The 18779-nt window shown below is 42.6% G+C and overlaps 1 protein-coding gene across 3 annotated transcripts in view; it reads right to left on the reverse strand.

Moving 5' to 3' along the window:
• TTC28 (tetratricopeptide repeat domain 28) overlaps positions 1 to 18779 on the reverse strand; it is a 558547-nt gene that overhangs the window by 143621 nt on the left and 396147 nt on the right. For all 3 annotated transcript variants that reach the window (XM_036014252.1, XM_036014251.1, XM_036014253.1), the window contains one exon: positions 8468 to 8975. In XM_036014252.1, coding sequence (XP_035870145.1) covers positions 8468 to 8975 — 508 coding nt within the window. The remainder of the gene's footprint in view (positions 1 to 8467; positions 8976 to 18779) is intronic.

The raw sequence follows: 18779 nt of genomic DNA on the forward strand, positions 1-18779 counted from the left end.
TTTGTAATGAGGAAAAAATGTATGGAAAGTGTCTAGCTCAGGGCAAGTGAACAGCAGACTCTCTAGGAAAGAAGAAAGGGTTGTTTCCTCCTGATAGTACCTGTGCTTCTCTGGGAACATCCGCTGTCTTATTACACCTGGGTGTGAGCAGGGCTGCTGCTTCAAGGTGACCTATAACCCCTTCCAGGCCCTCCTCTTTATCATCTTCCTGTGTATGCTTGGGGGAGGGGAAGAAGAGTGGGGAGATGCAGAACCAGAAGTGTCTTCGGCTTTTAGCCGTGGGCCAGGTAATACGGGCTCCCACGGGAACCCACTGCTCTAGTGGGAACGTGCCACCACGGAAGAACTGTGGGTGGGGGACACAGATGTGCGTGTAGCCTCCACTCTGACTCTCCCTCTCCCTCTCTAACCTTGGGTGAGTCACAAATGTTCGTTAACTCGGAGTCCTCATCTGTGGAGAAGAATAATGACAGTTTACCTCACAGGGCTCTTAGAAAAAGAAACAAGCATGTAAAACACAAACATAATGGAATTATATTGCTCCACCAAGACTTTCTATGTGAGGTCTCACAGACCCTTTTGACATCTTGAGTAGTTATTTTAAACATGCCCCTGCTAATCACACTGTGAATTTCCATAGAACCCCCCCAATTAAGTGTAAATCAGTAACTACCCTAACATTTTACCTATAAAGCTAAGCTTCTCTCTACCTAAGAAAACCCAGTAAGTTAAAACTGAAATGGGAAAAACAGATAAAAGAGAGTAATTGACATATTTTAGAGTTGTTTTTTCCCTACAAAAGAAACTTACTAAGAGATTTTTCATCTGGCCAGTTGCTCAGCGGGCTAGAGCGTCGCCCTGAGGCACAAGGTTCGGGCTCAGTCCACAGGGAGGACACACCGGACGGGCGTGAACAAGCGAACAAGCAGGCAACACACGTGCTCTCTCTGCCCCCACCCCGCTTCCTCTCTCTCTCTCTGTCTCTCTCTCACTCACTCTCTCTTAAATCAATAAAAATGTTAAAAACCTTTTTAAAAATAAAGATTTTTTAAAGGATAGTTTACAACATGTTTATGGTAATAATTTAATTTACTTACAAAATCTACTTAGGAATAATATATAAAACGTGTGTGCATCATGTGGCGAATATGTAATATTGTTCCACCTTTACTTGGGAATTCAAAATTTTCTCATTCAGATTGGCAGAATTTAATTTTTAATACAAATTTTAGAAAAGTTGCTTGGGTGACATTTCCCAAGCCCCACACCCAGAACCGCTGAGAGCTGCCACACCCGGTGCACCGCGAAGGTGAGGAGCCGTGAACACCCACCAGGCTCTGGGATGGTTTGAAAACGGGGGGAAGAGGCCAAGCATCGTTTGTGAAATATTCATGAGTCTTTTATGCCAGGGGTCTCTTAAGGCTAACTGGATCAGGTTTTTCAACCTACCTGATTTTCTCATATGTGAAATTAATTAATACTCTTAATCTCATAGGCTTACAGAGAAGATTAACTATGAAAATAAGTGCAAACACGTGGCACAGAATAGGTCTCACATGCTTGTTAAATGGAACACCTGTAAGCTGCATAAGGGCAGGAACTATGTCTGTTTTATTTAGTAAATGGTAGCATAGTGCCTATCACATAACTAATGTTCAGTCAATATTTGATCAGAAGATGAATAAGTGAACAAATGAATTAATGAATGCTAGTCCCATTGCCCTTTCTCTCCCAAATAAGTTACTTTCTAGATATGTCTTTTTTACTAAAAAGGACAGCTATTTTTAAAATTTCAATTATTTCCCACAGGTGAATTATTAGCTATTTGACCCCAGACCTTGGTGGGAAGCACTTCCCACTTCTCATATTTGACCCGATGCTAGAAACAGACTCGGCCCTGACACTGTTGTATACGTGGGAAGTGGCTCCTTCATCCAGAGACGGGTTGGGGGTGAGAGGGGGAGGGGGAAGAAAAGGAGAGAGAGAGAAAAACAATGAAAGAAACCGGGAAAAAAAGGGAAAAGAAAGGGAAGAGAGGGGGAGGAGAAGGCAGGGGAGGACAGGGGAGAGTGGGGGGAGAGGAGGGGAGGGGAGAAGAGGAAAGAAACTAGCCATCCTTCTAATTGTCTCCCTTTTCACTTTCCTAATTGCAGTTTATCTCAAAGTAAGATGAGAGGCAATTCTGTCTGGCTCCCGAGAAAATAACAAGATTTGCGATGATCAGGGTGAGAGGACTCGAGGCTTTAATCTAGTGACTTACTCTGCAGTCTAACTGAGGTTTAACTCCCAATCGCCTAAATTAGAACCATAAAAAAAGGCCATCAAAAAAACCCAAAAAGCAAAAAACCGAGTCCACAGAAATACTGTCATGCAACTACAGTTGATGTGAGCACAAAAGAAAAAGATGGACATTTTCCAAGCCAAAATTTACATTTTCACAAGTAAGACATGCCTAGAAAACAGCTAGGCTATTCTTTGTTGTTCATAAGACATCTAAAGAGTCTAAATCACTTCTACATGATTTACTTAAAAGGTGAATAAATAAGTATTAGTGCATGCTGACCACCAGAGCACAAAGGCTCCTTGCCGGCTCCACGCACTGTACCCACCCACCCCCCCACCCCCCCAGGTACACACAGGGAGCTCCTGCCGTCGAAACGCCTCCTCGGTGACCCACAGCTCAGTCTCCTCGGCTTCGCTGACATGAGTGACGCGCCCTCCACATCCTGAAGCTCTCTTCCTCCTGAGCTCTGCCCCCCCATCTCTGGATCTCCCCCACTCTCCGTGACCCTAAGTCTCGCTGGTGGGCTTTCCTTCCCTACATTTCCTTCCCGACATTTGTGAACAAATGTCATTAGTATGATGCCATCTTAATACTTGTTTTCAGTTCTATTTGTTCATATTACATTAAGTTAGAGAAATAAATAATGGATAGGCAGAAAATCAAACTTACCATATGCTTCCCCAAACCAGTTCTTTCTCCCAGATTTCCTTTCTCTTCCCAAAGCCACCACTGTTCTTCCACTCACCTGGGCATGACATCTTCCTATAAGCTTTGACTCTTTCAGTCTAACCATATAAATATTTACTGAGTAACCCACTATGTGTAAGGGGTTATACTCAGTGTTGCAGAGACTGTAGAGTAGAATGTTGTTCATACTTGTAATGATTTTAATCCAGAAGTGGTAACTATATAAATACACAAATAACCATAATTTGTAGTGGAGTATAAATAGAATAAAAGAAATTTTCTAAGTGTTACTAGGGCTCAGAGAAGGTAAGAAACTTATCTTGTTATCCAACAAATGCTTCAAGTATGGTAGTGAATAGCATCTGAGATAATCCTAAAAAGATGGGCAAACTTTAGACAAGCAAAACAGGACACAGAAGTCCTTAAGTGGAAGAAATAGCCTCAAGAAACATATTAAAGCAAGAAAGACCAACCAATGTGACGAGATCAGGGAAGATGGGAAAGTGCCGTTTCCGGTAAAGAGTATATACAGAGGACTAGTGGAATTAAAGGATGGAAATGACGACAGGTCTATTTTTTAATTAATTTTTTGTGATGACGGGTTTAAAGGGGAGGACTCTGGTATAATGAGGTATGCCACCTGCAGCAACGACTGCCCGGAGCACAGCTTTAGGAAGATCGGTCTTACTGACGTGTGGAATGGAGGGGATGGGGGAAGGAGGGATGGTTGTGAAGAAAACCCAAGCAGTAGGTTAATACAAGAGACTGGGCAATGAAGAGGCAAAGAAGGAAAAGAACCTTTATTTGAAAACTGTTAGACTGAGAATAAACTGAAAAAAAAAAAAGAAAGAAATCAGTCATGACGTTGGATTGCTAAATTAAGACGGTATGCTAGGCTGAATAATGCCATCCCCTCCTCCCCACTCCCTGCCAATATGTCCACATCCTAACCTCTGGAACTCGTGAATGTTCCTCTACATGGCAAAAAACTTTGTAGGCATGATTAAGTTAAGGATTTTGAGAGGAGGGAATTACCCCGGATTATTCCAGTGGGCCCGATATAATCACAACAGTCTTTAGAAGAGGATGCAAGAGAAGTCAGCACAGAGGAGAAGGCGATGTGACGACAGGAGCAGAGATGGGGGTGGTGCACTCTGAACACAGAGGGAGAGGCCACAAGCCAAGGAAACAGGCAGCCGTTAGAAGCCGATTCTCCTCTAGAGCCTATGGAAGAAACAGCCTTGTTGACACCTTGACTTTATCCCAGTGAAACTGATGTCAGACTCTTGCCCCCTCCACAGAACTGTAAGAGAATAAATCTGTGTTGTTTTAAGCCACTGCTTTGTGGCAATTTGTTACAGCAGCAATAGACAATTAATACAGATGGCCAGAGGGGTGGGGCTGCCACCAACAGAATTAGGAAATCTAGGAGAAGTAGTTAATTTAGGGAAAAAATATCTCATGTTCAGACTCACTAATTTTGACAGGTCAGCATGAAAATCAAATGGAGTATCCACCAGGCATTTGGAAATGAGAAAATGATGCTCAGACAGAAGGTCAGAGCTGGTGAAGAGAGACTTTGAAACAATATACACTGAAGCAGTAACTGAAAATATGGTGATGAAAATGATAAAGAGAAATATATAAAGAAAGAACAGAAAAGAAGGAACAAAACACAAGGAACAATCTGTACACGTGGGTGCATTTACATAGGTTTTTGTACATATATGTTTATGCGCCTAGTAAGAAGGTCTGGAAAGATTCTAGCCAAACTGTAACAGTAGTTGACTCTGAGGAGTGGGAAAGGGGACAGTAAGTGTAAGAGAAGGAAGTGGATCTCTTTTTTCTACTTTATATACTTATGTAATATAAGAATTTTTTTTACGAAAGTTGGTATCACTTTTATAACTTAAAAATTGTCCGTTTTCAAAAAAAAAAAAGCCAGTGAAAAAGGTACAAAAAGAGCAGCCAAGAAGAAAATTAGGACAGCATGCTCCACAGAAACTAGAAAAGGAGAGCCTTTCGAGAACACCAAAGCATGCCAGTCGGCATGCTGATCACAGGAGTCAGCACCAGAAGGTTGCTGTCGACCTGTTTCAGGGGACAAAAGAAGCAAGTCAAATTGCAATGGGTTAAAACGAACAGGAGCAGCTCATTTCAGTTCAACCCTCCTATAAACAGCAGCTGTGAAGTCTGGCGAGGGGAGAGGGGCAAAGGCATGGAGGAGGCAGAGGGAGGAAGCTGTCTAAAGGCAAGGTAACACAACCAGAAGCGGGGAGGCTGCAGTAGTAGGGAGGCTGGAGCTGACCGTTTGAAGAAGGAAATGGCGTTGGGTAAGTTTCCCATTTTTAAAATGCCAAAGAGCATCTTTTCTTCTCCAAAAGACAAATCCCAATTAATATCATATGGTAAGGCTAACACTCAGGGAGAAACACACAGTCTCACTGGTTTGAAGAACCAGAGGAAAAGTCTGGGAGAGGGCCACAGTAGTGAGCCTTGAATTCTGAGCATAAATTCTGCCTGAATCTCTGTCTCACTCCTGAAACACGCGTGTGCAAGGCACCAACTAAGCAGTTCAGTTAAAGCTAAAAGACCTGAATAGAGATTTCAGCTGCCACCCACCATGGGGAAGACTGACTTTGGAACCTGAATTCAGGCAAGTTAACTGGTAAAACAATTATCAACAACAACAAAGTCAATGCCATTAACAGAAATATATCAGAATCCAGAATCTCTATAAAGTATCATTCACAGTATTGGATATAATCCCACATTACTGGTTGTAGGATATACACAGAAACAATAAAATGTCACTAAGAGTACAAAAAGCAATCAATGCACAACTCTGACTATACTAAACACCACTGAGTTATCTACTTCGAATGGGTAATCGCACGGTGAGCGAGTCACATCTCAACCATGCTGTTACAAAACAACAACATCACCAACAACAGTCCGTCTGCACGGCTGACGCTAAGAGGGCCAGCATGGAATCAGCAGACAAAGTTACAAGAGCTTTTGTAATCAGTAGGCTCGGCTATGTAAAGAAAAAAATACATACATAATGAATAAATGCATACATCTTGGCACTAAAACTGAGATTTTCACTTAGAGAACCAACTGTAAATTCTAGAACTAAAAAATACAATATATATCCTACAAATACATTCTCTGACACAATGAAATTAAATTAGAATTTGATAACAATAAATCCCCAATATTTTAAAAGTAAATAACACTTCTAAATAACACAGGGATTAAAGGGAAATCACACGTGATTTTAGAAAATATTTTGAACTCACGGAAGGTAAAAACATAATGCATCAAAAATTATTGGATGTACCTATAGCAGTGTTTAGAGGAAATTTTATATTTTTAAATACTTGTATGAGAAAAAAGAGAGGTCTAGAATCAATGATCTAAGGTTCATCCCTGAGAAACTAGAAAGAGGAAAGAGCAAGGAGAAAGTAGCAAGAAGAAAATGATAAAAATGAGACTAGAAATAAATGAAATAGAAAACAGATCATTAATTTAAAAACTAACAAAAAGCCAGTTTTTAAAAAAGATCAAGAAAATTGATAAATAGCTAGCTAGAATGGTCCAGAAAGTGGTACTGGGCAAATGGTAAGTGTGCAAAAACACAAACTGCCCATAACAGAAATGCAAGTGAGCATATTATTATATATATCCTACGGGCATTACAAGGAAACTAAGGAAATATTGTAAACAACTTTATGCCAATAAACTCAATAAATTAGATGAAACAAACAAAGTCTTTGGAAAACACAACTAACCCAAATGCTGCGAGGTGATAAATAAAACCAGAACAGCCCAGTATGCGCAGGCATCTAAACCCCTGTTTCCAAGCCCTCCAATCTGCCCGTGTGCCACGGCTTGCCCTGTCTTCCTTAAATATCTAGTCTAGCGTCCTTGGCCTACATTCAAAACCTTCAGGAGTTTCTGTTCATTAGCAAAACCTTTGCCTAGTTTTCATACTGATCTTCTACCACCCTCTAGCACATTCCTGAAGTCTAATCATGCCACCATCCCTCAGACATGTCAACAACCTATTGCACCTCACATCTTCTTCCATATACCCCTTGCATCAATGCCATCCCATTCCTGGCCAAAATCTCACCTATTCTTGAAAATCCACCAAGAAGCTTCTAATCTCCAAGAAGCTTCATGGGGTATTCCCAGCCATCAGGGTCTCCCCTTCTAGGAATTTCATGGAAACACAGCGTCCTTAACACCGTCTTGCAGGGAGGCTGCTGATGTCCTATGTATTAATCTACTATCCCAGCTAAAGTGTAAGCTCTTTGAGGGCAAGGCTTTTTTTTTTAACTTCTCTATCTCTTAAGGGAACTGTTCCAGGATTCAGCACATCATTTAATAAATGATTGATTCAATAAACACTTGGTCCACTGGATGAATACATAATGCCAAGGCCTTATTTCTATGTTTCTTACAGACTCTCCAGACTCTCATTCTGATCTCGGTACCATCGTTAGAGTCATCTCCAGGGATCTTCCAGACTTCTTCTAACAACCACATTCACAAAACATATGGTTGCAATAAGCAGAGGTGGGGAGAGGGAGGAGTAGTGGTAAAATTATATAAAGATGAGGTGCCTGACCTAATTTTTACATTCTGCTGCTACTAGTATCTGATAAGCAAACACTAATACCAATCAGATCACTTTTTCCTTGTCCTCTTCCCGCCCTAAGTCCCTGTGGACACAGAACCAATCGTGGGGCTCTAGGCACAGGGATGAGTTCAGCTTATACTTCCAAACACATCTGTTCCTTCCACTCATTATGAACCCACACCTGGGTGCAGAGACAAGATAACAACATCTTTGAAAAAGTAGCCAGTTACCGATACTTATTGTCTCTTACCATACAAATTCACCCAAATGTATAAGTCTTAACTGTAACCAAGTACTATCAAAACAGTGACTGCAAATCTATCTTATTTCAAAAGATCTTTCAAAAAATAATTGTGCATTTATACTAAACTATCAATATCATCTGTGAACACACATACTATTGAGGAAAAGCACATTCCCTGTGGGTTTAAAGTCACCAAGTAAAGCAGCCCCTTTGAACGCAACTCGTCTCAAATTCTCTTCCATTGATGACTTCCTAACAGCTTCTCTTTCATTTAAGCCAAACATAGCTGTATATCCTCATTTCATTCCCCTTCTCTCTAATTAGATAAATCTGGTCACTCTTCTCACAGATTAAAAGGTCAGGGTGCTTTGTTTTTCCAGCATTTCAGAGTTCTAATCCTAGAGTACTGTGATGACAGGCAGGATCATGTGATTTAGAGCAGACAGGCTCCAAGGAAATCTATCTGAAGGAATCACACGACACACACAATGAGGAGATTCTTTTGAATATAAACGCACAGATTTCTGGAAAAGATAGTGGGCTGCTCCAGCTATCTCCAGCCTATGGAACTGACCCTGGATCTTGCAAGCAATTCTGTCCTTACCCAGGTTGGAAGACGCTCGTCCTTCTGCAGCCCGGTCCTTGAGGTCCTCGGCAATGCCCAGCTGCTGCTCATGGTACTGCTTAGCCCTCTCCAAATCCTGCATGCACCTGGCAGCGTGGCCCAGGCCAGCGTAGGCCCGCATCTCAATGGCCTTCTCCATCAGCTCCTGGGCCAGCTCCAGCACGTAGTTGTGGTAGGACATGGCCTTGTCGAAGTTCCTCCTGTAGTGATAGGCACTCCCCAGGTTGCTGTAGGCCCGGGCCTCTTCTCGCTTGTTGCCCAGATCCTTGGCTATCTTCAGGTGCTGCTCGTGACACTGCACAGCATTCTCAAAGTCGCCCATAGCAATATACACAGCTCCCATGTTGCCAAGTTCTCGGGCTTCAGAAAGCTCATCTTTGGACTGCTTGGCGAGAAGAACGCACTGTTTGTGACTGGCCAGGGCATTGGGGTAGTCTCCGATGGCCGTGTACACGTGGCCCAGGCTGCTCAGGGCTGAAGAAGCTGCCTGGAGAGAAAGGATAAGGCAGGGAAATGAAAGCACATCAGAAAATGGCTTTGATTTGTTTCAGCAGATAAAATGTTTCAGGGATTGCCTGTGGCCATCCAACCCAATTCCTAATTTCTATCAGTTGTTGACAGACCTATGCGGAACTGAAAAAGAGCCCATCCACACAGCAAGCCCCTAATAAAAAGACAATGATATTGTAATCAGTAACTTTCAATACCTAATCTCACAGAAACATGTTCTAGTCCACATAACCTTCATCTTAAACACTTATTGACATTTCTAATATTACAATATTATAGCTATGTTAATAGCTATTAACCTCTGTCGTTTAAAAAATGCTGAAGAAAACCAAAAGTAATTATAGTACAGCACAGGACCTTCCTGGGAGAGACCCACGCTCGGCCCTTTGTTCTCCAGAGCACTTATCTAGCCTTGCTTCTCCCCAAGCGGATGGACACGTTAAAGGTAAGGGACATGTTCAGAATGATGATTGGTAACTGTGTGACTCAGGACCCACCGAGGGGTCCTGTTCTCTTATCTTTGTTCCTCTAATGTCACTTCATCAGTGCTGGTTACTGTGGAGGGCTTAGGCCCAGACGAGCCCCAAAGGAAAACAACAGGCGGTTCCAAGCCACACCTCTGAATGGGGAGGTCCTCACTGGGCCTCACCACCCCTTTCCGGGCCCACATTGGCCCTTCCGGCTTTGCTTTTCTTGCCAGAGGCTCTTCTGACCCAAGCCTCTGCGCCGAAAAATGCTGTCTTGGCGGTCCCCTCACAGTGCCTGCCACGCACACCTCTCTTGTCTGAAGAAAGTACACGGACCCTTTCTGTGTTAGAAGTTTTCGTGAAACTGACTCTAACTCAGTGCCGTGAGCCAAATGGAAACAACAAAAATGATGAAGATGCCGTGCGGGTGCTAGCGTCTTAGCAAGGGCAGACAGCCCCAGACAGGCCCGTCCGCTGTCCCTAGCTCCTCTGCACGGCCACAAAGGGGCAGCTCGTGAGTCTGCCCTGCCGGCCTCTAAGTGAGAGGCTTCCTTCACAACGTGCCCACAGCCACAGCTGTGTAACCCCTTTCTTCACCTTGCTCCCTCTCCCTAGCATGCACACGTGGTCCTGGCAGAACAAAGGATGCTCTGTCACAATCAGAGAAGTGACCTTCATGAGGGCCTCCAGGCCAGGGAACAAACACGCAGGGGTGCTGTCCCACCGCAGCACAGGTGGTTCTTGATGAGATGCATTCTATGTCTGGACACCTGAGAACATCTTTATCAATATTTTATAGATGAGTGATCCGCTACCCCATTTCTTTGCCTATGAAACAGCTCTTGATCAAAATAACTGAGGCAATGACCATCTTTATGGTGCTTGCAAATTGTGTGTTTGCAAAGGGTTACATATCATTTTGAGTTGCTTTTATCATTTCACAGATGTTCCAATAAAAGATTTAGGGAAAGAGAGAGGAAATACATACTTATAAATGTACTATTTTGTTTCTCTTCCTGAGCAGAGGAGAGCAGAAACAATTCCACGACCGTGGCGGTGCCACAGCAGGGGGACTCTGGCAGAGGCGGCAGCGGCGCTCACCGAAGAGCATGCCGCTCAGACGTGGCCTGGCCCCCGGTTCCGCTTCAGGACCAGAGTCAGGACTTCATGTCGGCACATTGTGCTTGGCCCGCCACTGCTCACAGCTCCTCTCCCTGCCCGACGCTCCCCTCTTCCTCCTCTGCGGCAAGCCCAGGGACTCAGCCTCTTCCCTGTACTTCTCTGTCGGTCCTCCGCACCTCACTCTCTCGGTTGCTCTCCATGCGAGCCTGGCTAGCGAGCGGGACACAGTCCATGAACCCTCCCACAAACAAATCTTTGCTGACCTCAAAGGAAAGCACGTGGCTCTGTGACGACAGAGCTAGTATAACTCAGAATCAGACACATTCGGTTCAAAACTGCACTGCCCTTAATTAGCTCTGCGGATCTTTGAAAAACTGAGGCTCAGAGAAGTTGAGTTTCTGGACAGACATTTCTAGGCCCAAGCCAGAAGCCGAGACCTGAGTGTTTTCAAACTCGGCCACGAGCCTCTGACAAATGTGCGAACCATAAATAATTCATATAATAATTCCAAATAATAGACCTGGCTGGAGGCAATGAGCCCTTGAACACCACAGGGGATGGATTTATAAGGCCTCGGCAGGCACAACACCCCAGGAGGCACTGTTCTAGGAACTTTTGGTTTATGGCAATGCCAAATGACAGCTCTGGATCTTCTGCTTCTGGGTCTTCATTTGTCTGAATTCCAGGGAGACACAGGAGCTCATTTGCTGCAGGTCTCCAAAGATAAGGAAAGGGAGTACTGGAGCACTTCCCCGCCGGGACGTGGGGGAGAGCGGAAGGATTAGCTCTCCCCTGGCACCCTCCCGTTACCAGGCAGTGCCGCCAGCCGGGATGCCTCACGGCAGTGTCCTGGAAACCAACGTCTCTCAAAAGGATGATATAATTTATGAACACACATCACAGTCTCTGAAACTCAGGAGGCAGCTCGATGTATAAGAATGGAACACACAGACACAGCAAGCATGTGGTGACTGACAGAGGAAAAGGGGATGGGGGGTAGAAGAGGGTAAAGGGGGGGTAAATGACGATGGAAGGAGACTTGACTTGGGGTGGGGAACACACAGTACAATATACAGTTGATGTATTGTAGAACTGCACACCTGAAACCTATATAATTTTATTAACTAATGTCACCCCAATAAATTCAGTAATAATAATAATGATGATGATGATGAAAGAATGGAACAGGATTTAGAGCCAGAGACCCTGGTTATGTGACTCTGTTAAGTCGTTCTGCATCTTCATTTCTTACTTTCTACGTAAATCGTGCTGATAATGACAGAGCACACAGTTCCGCAGGCTCAGGTGGGATTGGATGAAGCAAAGAGTGTGAGCGTCCTGAGAAAACCACTGAGTTCTCTGTGAATGCATCGCTAAGGTGGGGATGGATGTTTTATGACTGCAAGCTGGCTGGACTGAGCTCTGTTACCATCTAGAAGCTAGTAACGGCAACTGAAAACATGTCATTATGACCAAACATCTATATTCCTATCAGTTGCCACAGGAAGTAAAGTCCAGTGTTTTACAGCCCCTGGGCAAATAACCTGCGATGATATTTATCAGCTAAGTGAATTACAAATTAATCACTTGTCTTTGTTCCTGTTCCTGCAGAATAGGCTTAGATCTGAAACATGGTTTCAGGCTGTTAAGGAGAATCTGAAGACCCACATCTATGGGGAATCACAGGCCCCACCTCAAGCAGATGCTGCATTTGCCACTAAGGTTCACGCTGCCTTTGTATATCAATCTCTTTGAGATTTTTGTGCTACAAGAGCAGCAGCTGCTCCCACAGTGGAAACATTTCAGAACATCTGTATTTGAATACTAAAATGCACACAAACACTTATGCTAACAAACTATCTGGTTGGAATAAGATAATATTTTTCTCTTTACAAGATATAAATTACTCATATTCTTGCCAAAGCATGATTTCCAGCTGCAGACTTAGCACACGGAAGTCATCACCCCTTGCTCTGTGACCCAAAGATGTGCAGAACAGCCCTATCTGACAAGTCAGTTTCATGGGACGTGGAGCTAAAGAAAAAAAATTAGCTCATCTTTTTTCAAACCACCTGTAAGGGTTTTTAGTTTGAGACATAAAATAGCAGAGTTTAAACTACCCGAACTACAACCACACTGATGACACTACCACTAAACATTATTTTAAAGACTGAAACATGTTTCCTTTACATCTAGCATGGTTTCCCCCTTTTTGTACTTCATAAGGGTTACATTTTGTGGAAGGAGTAAATGCACATGTAGGAATATTTCATATAACTGCTGACTGACTAGCAGTATGTAGTCTTAAAAAGAGGGAACTAAACCTGCAGAAACACGTTTTTTTCTTCTTTACTGCCCAAATCCACTTCCCTGGGAATGGAAGTCTTCCCTGGCAGTCCAGTGCCCACAAATTCAAGGTCCTGGATTAATCACCTATAGCCCAAGAGGCAGAAGGATAGAGTCCCTAGAATAATTCCTTAGAATAATAGGGACAGACTCTAGAATCAGACACGCAGGGATTCAAATTACAAACTATGTAATACTGCATGAGTTTTGCAGCATTTCTGAGCCTTAGTTTCCTCATCTGTAAAATGGGAATATTAACACATCACAGAGCCTTGAAGAGAACTAAACAAAGCAATACTTGTAAAGAACCTGGTTTATTACTTGTCACACAGAAGATGCTAAAATTTTAGATTCTAGTTTCTCTTCCTGCCCCAACCGAGATGACAGCCACTTAGCTTTACTCATTTCAAAGATGTGGTAGAAGATGGCCAGAAAACAGAACACCAAGTTGTGTCACCACAGCGAAAAAGACAACACAGGTTTGACCCACTAGTGGTGGGAAGAGTCATCATCTTCATACGCTTCAGCATATTCCTCATATTACCTTTCTGCAAATACAGGTGTAAGAAAATTCACCCTTTACCCCAGGGCATTCTAGAATCACTGGTGTGTTCAACAGGGGATGTTGGTAAAAGCACTTCACTTCAAGGGGTTAAAGCTTACAGACATCGGAGTGTTATGGCCCTGTTGGTTGGTTGGTTGATTTGTTCATTCATTCACATACTCAAGAAAATTCTTGAGACTCACACAAACATAATCTACTAATTCTGACAAAGGATCAAAGGTAATTCAATGGAGAAAGAATAGTCTTTTCAACAAATGGTGCTGGAACAACTACATGCAAAAAACAAAAAGTCAATCTAGACACAACCTTACACCTTTCATACATATTTACTTGAACTAAATCACAGGCCTAAATGTAAAATGCACACTATAAAACTCCTAAGAGATAATATGAAAGAAAATACAGGGAACCTGGGGTTTGATGAGCTTTTAGATATAGCACCAACTTGGACTTCATTACAACTAAACACTCTGCTTCGCAAAGAATCCTGTTAAGAGAATGAAAAGACGAGCTATGGGCTGAAGGAAAATATTTGCAAAATGCATACCTAACAAAGGACTGGTATCCAAAACATGTCAAAAAATCTTAAAATTCAACAATAAGTAGTAAACAAACAACCCAGTTTTAAAATGGGCCAAAGATCTGAATACACACCTCATCAAAAAAGATCTACAGACAACAAATAAACATATAAAATGATTGCTACATGCCACATGTCATCGGGAAACTGCAAATTAAAACCACAGTGAGACACCACTACAAACCCACTGGAACAGCTAAAACCCCCAAAGACTGACAGCACCAGTGCTGGGGAAATCGTGAGGCAACAGGACACCCGTTCACTGGTGGTGGGAATGCACAATGGGCCACCCACTTGGAAGATGGCCAGGCAGCTTCCTACAAAACTAAGCACACTCCTGCCATATAACCCAGCAACCACGCTCCCAGGTAGTTTACCCTAATGAAAGGAAAACCTGTGTTCACACAAAAACCTACATATGAATGTTTGCAGCACCTTGGCTAAAAATTGGAAGCAATCAATAGGTCTTCCAAAGGGTGAATGATTAAATAGACCCTGGAACATCCCCACAATGGAATACTCAATGCCAAAAAGAAGTGATCTACGGAACCATGAACAGACATGAGAGAAACCTAAAATGCATATTGCTTAACGAAAGAAGCCATCCTGAAAAGTCTGCATTCTGTATTCTCCTAACTATATGACATTCTGGACAAGGCAGAACTACAGAGAAAGTGAAAAATGAGGGGTTGCAGGGCCGACGGGAAGGATGAGTAGATGGAGCACAGGGGATTTTTAGGACACTGAAGTTATTCTGCATGACACCATATGGTGGGTACACGGCATTACACATTTGTCAAAACCCACAGACTGCACGACACCGGGAGTGAGCCCTATTGTAAACTACAACATGTAAACTATGAGCTTTGGCTAATAATAATGTGTCGACACTGGTTACTGTAACAGACACGCCACACTAGTACTGTGTTAACAGGGGGAGCTGTGGTGAAGGCAGGAGGTCTGCGGGGACTCTGTACTGCCTGTTCCATTTTCTGTAAACCTAAAACTGCTCTAAAAAATAGTCTATTAATTAAAATAAATAAATACATAAATCGGAGTGTTCCTCATGGGGGACGTGGGTAACTCAAGGACATGGAAACAGCATGAGCGAAGGCATGAAGTACAACAGGGCGTGTGGTGATCACAGACCGAGAAGCCACTCAGACCTGGGAGCACAGGGAGTGGCTAGAGGGGCGATGGAAAGGTCGGATTGGAAGAGTTCTTTGTCCATCGATTTATGGGATCTAAAGCATTTTCCACGTCTGCCATTGCCTTTGATCATGAAAATCTACCCTTAATCAGCACTGATCTGAGAAAGTAATTCTGTATAAAAGGTTAAATGATGGTCTCGAGTTGCTTACTCAATAGTCACACAAAACCAAATAGACAAAAATAAGAAAAATATTCATAGTCTATATTTTTGAGAACATTGTCCATATCATTCAATGTCATCTCTATAAGGACCAATGGAGAAATTGCTTTTGGATTTCAATGCTTCTACCAAGCAATTACTATGGTTTTATCTTAGGAAAAATGTGAATCCTGTAAGTGGTCAAATTTACCTTTCTGATTGGGTCACCAGGAAGCTTATGGCTTGAAGCAAAACTTCCCTTTAACAGCCTGATGTAATCCCATAATGCACACAAATTCTGTCCTGGCTTAAGCCTATGATTTGACCTTCATCATCTCATTACTCTGATTTCTTCCCTTTTAGGTTTTATTTCCTACTCCCATAAATTCTCCTTGGATTAAAATAGAGAGGAAAAACACATATGAACAAAACACAAACAAAAATATAGTAAATGTCAAGGTTTTTGGCAGGGAGAAAGCTTCCGGAAACGGGATCTCTAAGAATTGCGAACTCACAGCCATAACATGAAGAAGAGGCTTAAATATCAGACAAAGAACATGTAAATAACATGATTACATGCTCCTTAGCAGTCTTAAATCACTTTCATGCTCTACATACTTAATAATTGGTGTTATTATGTATAATCAATCTAACTGGTTTGTCCCATTACCTAAACCTGGGGTTAGAGGAATATTCCGCAGTAGCTACTGAAAAGGTAAGAGGGTAATTGTGTGCACCTGAATTCTTTCTAACACATACTGTACCACAGTTGAAAGAGTTGGTTTGAATCTATTACTATGAACTTAGAGAGTGGTTAGTGATAGTTACAGCTTTTCCATGGAAACCTGTCAGCCTTTTCTAGTTCTATGAGTTAGAAGAAACTCTCATAATAATTATTTTTATCAAAATTGTATTAGGGTTGGAAGAATAACACACTGTCAGAGAGATCTATTACCCAGACCTAACAGTTGCTATCACAGGTAATAAATTATTTATAATGCCCAGCATTAATACAGCAATGTTTTCAAACCAAGAATCTGTAAATGTCCTTTGCAGATGCAAATTAACAGATTAATAAGGAAACAAGCTTTCTTATATGAGAGGCTGGGATGACAGATTAGCTATTAAGAGCAATTTATAGGTCATAAGATATGAAAGTTGGCAAGAAACACTACCTCTGTTGGCTCTATAAATAGTAAAACTGCATTTAGTTTCCCAGAGGTATCCTGTTAGACATTTTAATTACACCATAAAAGCTGCCAGAATTTACAATGATTTCATTTTTTAGAAAACTTGATGCTCCGTGTAAACTTGACGCAATACAACAGGCATCTGTGCTATGTGCTGCACCGGCCGAGCAGCAGCCGATGGAAGGACGAGTGTGCGCCCCTTCCTCACGAAGGACTGCGAAAGGTGAGGCTGATGCCAAACGTCAGAGCACGGAAATGTTAGTCCCTGACACCTCCTGGTTACTTCAGGGTTCTCCTCTCTCCTCTGCATCCCAGCACTGCAGCCGCATGCTACCCATCTAGGGAGATTTTTACAAAGAACTTCATTCTACAAAGCTCGCTGGCCACAAAATGATGACCAAGTGAAAACCCTAGAGTTCTGGTAGTCCTGTTAGGGAGTTGAGTTTGGGGATAAATGATGTCACTCGAAAAAATCAGTTAAGGGTATTTCCGGCTCTGAGTTTTACCTACAACTTCAGTTTTACTTGGGAGACTGAAAGGCAGATAACCTAGTCTCAAATGAGTTCTTATGACACAATTCACTCAAGTGCCTTATGCAATCATTTGACCTGGGCTCGGAGACATTCTACCATAATACTGCTCCATTACACACTTGCCAGCCAACCTGAATTTTAGTGCACTATAAAACACTGTAGGGGGCTGGAATGTAGTCAATCACCCTTTGAAGACAGTATTTATATTAATCATAAAATCTGGCATTGGCTGGGCAGGATATAAGGGAGGAAGCTGGAGAGGGAGCGGGATGGAAAACACATATGTGTACAAGTGCACATATAAGAGGCAGAGGAGACATTTCTCAGAAGGAAAAAAGCCCAAGAAAAGGACAGCTTATTTGCAGGCGCCAGCAGATGACAACTTAAAAAAAGAAATATTTAAATTGGATGGAAAAGAGCTCTCGAGGAACCTAGAAAGCTGTTGTAAAGTTAAGAAATAACCGAGAACTTCTGCAAGCACCCATGAAGGAATACCAGCACAGGTTCCTAACACAGGCTGTGGCCACCTGAGCTTCACAGCGTCCAACAGCTCAGGAACGAACAGCCCACAGTCTCAGCTCTCCGTGCCTTCACTTATCTGGCCGCTTCAACCTCTGGCCTATTCCTGCTGGACAATTCCAGATTTCAGAACTCAGATTTCAGAACAAGAGACAGAGAATTTTAGAGCTGGAAGAGGCCCTATAGAACACCCAATCCACTGGTTTTCAAACTTTATTTAAACCAAAATACAAAATACATGTGATTTTGTGATAAAAGTGTAGTTGTTTGGGTTCACTTAGATTAGAGTACACTTTTCCCCCCAGGTAACCTCAAGGGAATCTATGGCACCCAGTGGGACTCTTCAGAGCAGAGCTGGAAAACCACGTAATCATGTAGCTCCTCAGTGTGTTTAGATGCAGGAACTGAGGACAAGAGATGTCAAGTGCCTTGGCGGAAGGTCATCCTGCTAGTGGCCAGCACAAGCAGGACCAGAGCCCAGGCTCTCGGCCCCAGCTGGTGCTCCCCTCACTCTGCTTTGCCAGCATCCCATCACAGCGTCCTACATCACCTCCAACTCAGGCCCTCATCGCCTTTCCCAAAGGCTCCCTCGCTCTCGCAACTCCCATGGTTGATAAAAGAAGTAAATGTTATCACTATTTCTTCCAACGACTGGTCAAAAGCTCAGGTTGTCATTGACTTCTCCCTGACTTTTGGTCCTCATTTTCAGCAGGCACCCAAGGCCAGTTTTTTAGACTCCTGAAAGGATAATACTAGTTTTTAATTTAATCATCTTCATTTAATGCCAATTATTTATATACTAGATCCACTTAGAACTGATTTCTGACAGTTTTATTTTAAATAATAAATATTATCTTTTGAATTGTATGACACTGATTACAGATGAGGTCTGTAATATATTTACACACATACTGTATTTCTCTCTAAAATCCAAGCCAGTCTTCAGTGACAAATTCAATGGCAAACTTCAGTAAGTTTAATCAAATGTTAGTAACTTTTCTAAGATTTTCTACTGATTCTGTCCCCTGAATAATAATGGATTTATCAATTCCAGGCTAATATGGTGATCAGACAGCGATTAAATCCTGTCTCTGCTGGCTATGCTCCC

Source organism: Phyllostomus discolor, chromosome 13 (genome assembly GCF_004126475.2).
Source record: "Phyllostomus discolor isolate MPI-MPIP mPhyDis1 chromosome 13, mPhyDis1.pri.v3, whole genome shotgun sequence".
Taxonomy (NCBI): Eukaryota; Metazoa; Chordata; class Mammalia; order Chiroptera; family Phyllostomidae; genus Phyllostomus; species Phyllostomus discolor.